General features: G+C 46.7%; 1 protein-coding gene across 1 annotated transcript in view; it reads right to left on the minus strand.

Annotated features, from left to right (window-relative positions):
• SPTBN5 (spectrin beta, non-erythrocytic 5) overlaps positions 1 to 5,182 on the minus strand; it is a 174,998-nt gene that overhangs the window by 7,706 nt on the left and 162,110 nt on the right. The window contains exon 67 of the mRNA XM_019519061.1: positions 2,985 to 3,112. Coding sequence (XP_019374606.1) covers positions 2,985 to 3,112 — 128 coding nt within the window. The remainder of the gene's footprint in view (positions 1 to 2,984; positions 3,113 to 5,182) is intronic.

Here is a 5,182-nt window from a genome sequence, read left to right on the forward strand (position 1 = left end):
CCACAGTGGCCCCAGCTCCCAGACAGTGTGCAGTGCCCTGCTGAGCTGTGCTGTACCTGTGCCATGGGCCAGTTGTCACGCGGGTGCCAGGTGGGGGGGCAAACCCCACTGCCCCACGGTGCGCAGGGGGGCTCAGCCACCAGTGCTCAGAGGCCCCAATCACTGCTTCTACAGTTGGTGAGTGTGGGGCTTTTTTTTTTTTTTTTTTAAAGTGATGGGAAGCTGGGCCAGGTGGGGCAGCCATGGGGGCTTCTCCCACATCTCCTCCCACTATGCCTGTCTCTGCCCCAGCGTGGGGAGCTGTGGGGGCTATGCCCTTCTGCTTCTTGTCAGCTGGCGCAGGGAGTGTGGGATGCAGGTGTGGCAATGTTGGGAGTGGGGGCTATGCTCTGCTGCTGCTTGCCCCCTTCTGCCTGGAGCGAGCTGCACATGCATCCTGCCCTGGCTAGGCAAGCAGCAGCAGGGCATAGCCCCCACTCCCAGCGGTGCTGCACCTGCATCCTACACCTCCCCTGCCCCTCTCCCTGAGTGACACTGCCCACTGTCCCGGCTGGGCAGCTTGTTCCAGCCTCAGCTCCAGCAACAATCCCTCCCACCCCAATGCCCCTTCCTTCCCTCCTTCCCCAACCCTAACAGGCTTACCAGCTGAAGGCAGCTGTCAGCTGCCTGTTTAGTCTATGGCCAAATCTCTGAATCAGCTGAATCTTTTACCAAAGTTTTTCCTAATTGATTTGGATGCTTCAAACAGATTCGGAGCATTTACTTGATCTCCCAATTTGATTTGGATTTGGTGATTCGGTTCTCGATCAGGCCAAATCTCCTCTAAAATCAAATCAGCTACCAAAGCTTTGCACAGCCCTACAAAATTTCCAAAGGCAAAATTCAAGCCTGTGCCATTAGCTGAGGTAGCAGTACTTTTTACTTCTATTAACTATGCCGGAGAAGAGAAAGACTTCCCTGTGTAGCACTATCTGCTCTAAAGTGAATTGCATGCTTTTTAAGGCATTGATGCTGTACCACATAGCAGCTTTGCTGAAGCAATGTGGAACACATGACAAAATCAGTAATTTACACATTTGGCAAACTTTTCAGCTGTAGAAATTTAAGAACTGTGAGAAAAGTCAATGCTATAATGAGAACAAGGGACCTAATGCAGATAGTATGTTATTAGAGATGTCTATTCCAACTCTCATCCTTCAAATCCTAATATGTTTTCTAATTATTCCAGTCTTCCATTAGATTTTTGTGAATGTAGATTCAACCCTGTTTCTTAATTTTTTAAAGGGAGAATGCAGACACCTGGATTGTATTCCTGAGCTTCTGCTCTTCCCCAGTTTTTACAATGATAGCCAATGATTGATTAATGATGGCTCAAGACACCACTAAATATGACTGGTGAGGCCAAAATTGGATATATGTAGTTATCAGGATAATCTGCTTTACAGAGTACTGGAACACCTATAATATAAAATAGGATTTTAATATGTAAAAATCAAAGACCGCAGAGACCCTGTAAATGTTGCTCACATTGATACATCCATGGATCTATCTGTAATTATTATATGGAGACCTCTGAGTAGGAGACATCTCCTTTCCTTGGGTCCATTTGTTATGTTAGTTTAAAATGTTCATTTTCATTTTAGTAAATGGGACTATATACTATGTATCCCTCTCATTTCAAGTCCTGGTAATCAGCCCCTACAAAATTATTTGCAGTTGGATGCAATTCATTCACAAATGCAGTCTGTTATCAGCCCTACGCAATTAGTACTATCAATTAACTTTGTTCTTTCCCCAGCTATATAAGCATCTTTTGCTTGACTCAGAGTTTCTGTTTGTCCTTTATTAGGGTAAGAAAGACCTCTGGAATAGTTGCAGGAGTGGGGAAGAGTGTTAGGTAGCACGGCCAGGGATAGAGTCACTGGGTTACAAACTATAGAACGGGTAGGCAGACTTTTCCAGCTGTGGCCTGGCATGACTCACCCTGGATCAGAGGCAGGTAGGTGGCTCTTGCCCCACTTGGGCATGGGGAGAGCACCTGCTGCTGGTGCTGGTCTGTGCTGAAGCATGGGGTGAGTGCCTGTTACTGAAGCCCCCTGCCACTGAATGCCAACAAAGCCCCACATCTGTAGGCCTGATCCAATGGATCTGGCCCATGGGTTGTAGGTTGCCAGCCCCTGCTTTAAGGAATAATATGGGTAGGTCCTCATTCATGTTCAGAGTTCAGAAGGACCCCATAGCATTATATTAATGTTTCATCTGTCACCAAAGTGCAACCATCTTTCCTGAGGAAACACAGCAACCTTGAGCTAAGTGCCTAAGTGAAACCATGATTCATAGCTGAATCTGAGGTGCCTAAGCTGCCTCTTCATGTGACTGTCTAAAACAAGGGTGGCCAAACTTTAGCACATGTCACAAGGGACACGGGCAACCTCTGTGCATCTCATGCAGCATATCAGGCAGGAGACAGGCAGCACAGATAGGGCAGGAAGCAGAAAATAGAGTAGCTGACTAGACAGGGGAAACAGATTGGAGTGGAACTCAGGGAGGGTTCAGGATAATTTGGGGCATGCTTGCCAAAAAATCTGGCGCCCACTGAGTTAAACCAGGTTGTCCAACTGGCATCCTGCAGGCCACATGCATTAGTTTGTAGCTCTTGGGCTCCAACCTAGCCCCCACTCTCGTATTTCACAGGCTTAATAATCAGAAAAGTACAGCAGGAGTAAACAGAGAACACCAGCAGATCTATAGTTTGTAAAAAATGCAATAAGCAACTCAAATGTGTTTCTGGGAAGGGGATTAAATCAAAATGTACCAAGAAATTCCCAGAGAAAGTAAAAAAAAAAGCGTTGGATTGAGATAATGCAGAAGGAAATGGATGAGTACTGTGGCGCATGTTACTGTACTCCTCCTATATTTTTAAGCATTGTTTTCTCAAGTTAAGCACTTTCTTTTGCATGCACATGGAAGCAATTCTTTATTACCAGCATCTGTTGGATAATAGGTGGAGTTGGAGGTCTGCATTGTTATAAACCCTTGGGTATCTCTCTCCAGTTCTCTGTGAGCATCTGCAGATGCTTTCTCTGGTTTGACTTTGAAGGAAGGAGTTCTCCTGTCAACATATAGCAACACCAAAAACACTGACAAGTCAGGCATGAAATAAGTTGTTTCATTCAAGTTTTCTGTAAGAAGTAAATCTTGCATCTAGTTCAACAGCAAAATAACTACTAGTTGGAGCCGGAGAAGAGAATAAAGAAATGTGCATTAACATGGACAGAACATAACACAGAACAGCAATAACTCTGTAGAATGCTACCCATCCCATTATGTTGGGTTTGATACTTTATTTCAAATTAAATTTCAGCAATAGTTCATTATCATCACTCATCATAGCAAACACACAAACAGATTTTGTGATTGGATGGGAAGCATCATCACCTGAGCAGTATCATATTACCAGGTTTGGAGTGTGCCCGTAGGAACGGTGGGCAGAGTTTAAATTTCAGCAGCAGCCTCAAGAGCAGCATGGAGTCAGTGTAGATTATACATAGTACTTAAGAAAGATTTGTACGGCCAGGACATTTGGTATATTCTGATACCTCTAAGCAAATTTTTGTAATCCTCTGGTAAAATTCAGTGAAATCTCCCCAAATTACAGTTTGGCCGTTCTAATCCCATTAACAGGCATGAGTTTGTGAACCATCCCACAAAACACAGAGCTGGATGGGACAATCATCCTGGTCTTTTCTGGCTTCCACTCCATGACACAACAGAGAATTCTAGAAACCTGTTTATTTCAGGGGTCTCTGGCTTATGGACCCTTTCAGAACAAAAGACCAGACCAGAGTTGTCCAACTGGTGGCCGGTGGGCTGCATGCAGACCATGAAGGGTCAAATCTGTGGCTCTGAGCTCCCATCTAGCCATTGCTCCCCTGATCACTCCTGCTGCAGCTGGAGTCTACCAGCTTCTCCTCCCTCCTCTAAACTTTCCTGTGCCTGCTCTGGGGGACAGGGCAGGGATATGATGGTGCAGTTTGAGTGTCAGGGGAGTCTGCAGGTGGAGAGCTGAGGGGGATCATGCATTTGGTGCAGTGGAGGAGGGGAGCCACCAGGGGTGACTGGTGCCTCCCGAGTCAGGGGGAGGGGGCACAATTTGTGGGTGGGCCAAAAGCTTCATATCCACTCCTATACTTCTATGCCATGGCTTACTGCCCCCGCCCCCAACGCTGCTGGCCCATGCGGCAAAAAAACTGCCTCAGCTTGAGCGGTGCCGAGTTGGGGTCAAGCTCAGGGGGGGCACGTGGCCCCCCTGCCAGTCACCTGTGGGAGCCACACATGTTCAGAGTACAGCAGGGAAGGGCCCATGGCTTGTGCTAGTTCAACTCTTGCTGAAGGCCACACACTTGGTGGGCAGCACCAACAGCTTAGAAGTTGGACAGACATGGACTAGACAAGTAGGGGTTATGTTTTCACCTCATAACTTGTAGGTAGGGACCTACTGAATTCATGCCGGAAGTGGGGTGTGCTGTAGCCCCTTTAATCTTGCAGGTTCCCCCCATGAGCCCCCCTCCCCCATTGGTGGAGAGGCCCCATGTGTGGCTAGCTCCTGATCAGCAGGGAGGCGAAAAATGTGGGTTTAAATATGGCACTGTTTTTGCCTCCTACTACTGATTGGCTGAGGGGTCCCAGATGGCCCTGCTGTTTGCTGCTGACTGGTGGGGAGGCAAAAACAGCTCTACGTTTAAAACTGCAGTTTTAGCTTCCCTGATGATTAGGAGGGAGCAGTGGGCAAGGTGTGTGGTGGGGAGCATGTATGATTAAAGAAGCCACTGCACACTCTACTTCCACTATGAATTCGATAGGACCCTATTTGTAGGATTTCTAAGCACTTCACATGAAGAAGAAATGCCCTTACATCATGGACCAAATTTTATAGCAAGAACATTGATAGGATGTGCCAGTTCTACTCCAGGATTCTCAGATTCACCCTTGAGTATAGGAAGTAGCCACTGTGATCTCAGTTTTAGTCTTATGGGTAATGAGCTATGACTGAATGACCTTGTTAAGTCCACAGGTTGAAAATTGGCCTTAGTATGTCATCATTGTCCAAAATGAACTGAAACTGGGAAGATACTGCACAGAACAGCTCTTGATGCTGCATTGCGTTGGAATGCTGAAAAAA

This window comes from Gavialis gangeticus, unplaced genomic scaffold (genome assembly GCF_001723915.1).
Source record: "Gavialis gangeticus isolate Ggan-Ray unplaced genomic scaffold, GavGan_comp1, whole genome shotgun sequence".
Lineage (NCBI taxonomy): Eukaryota > Metazoa > Chordata > Crocodylia > Gavialidae > Gavialis > Gavialis gangeticus.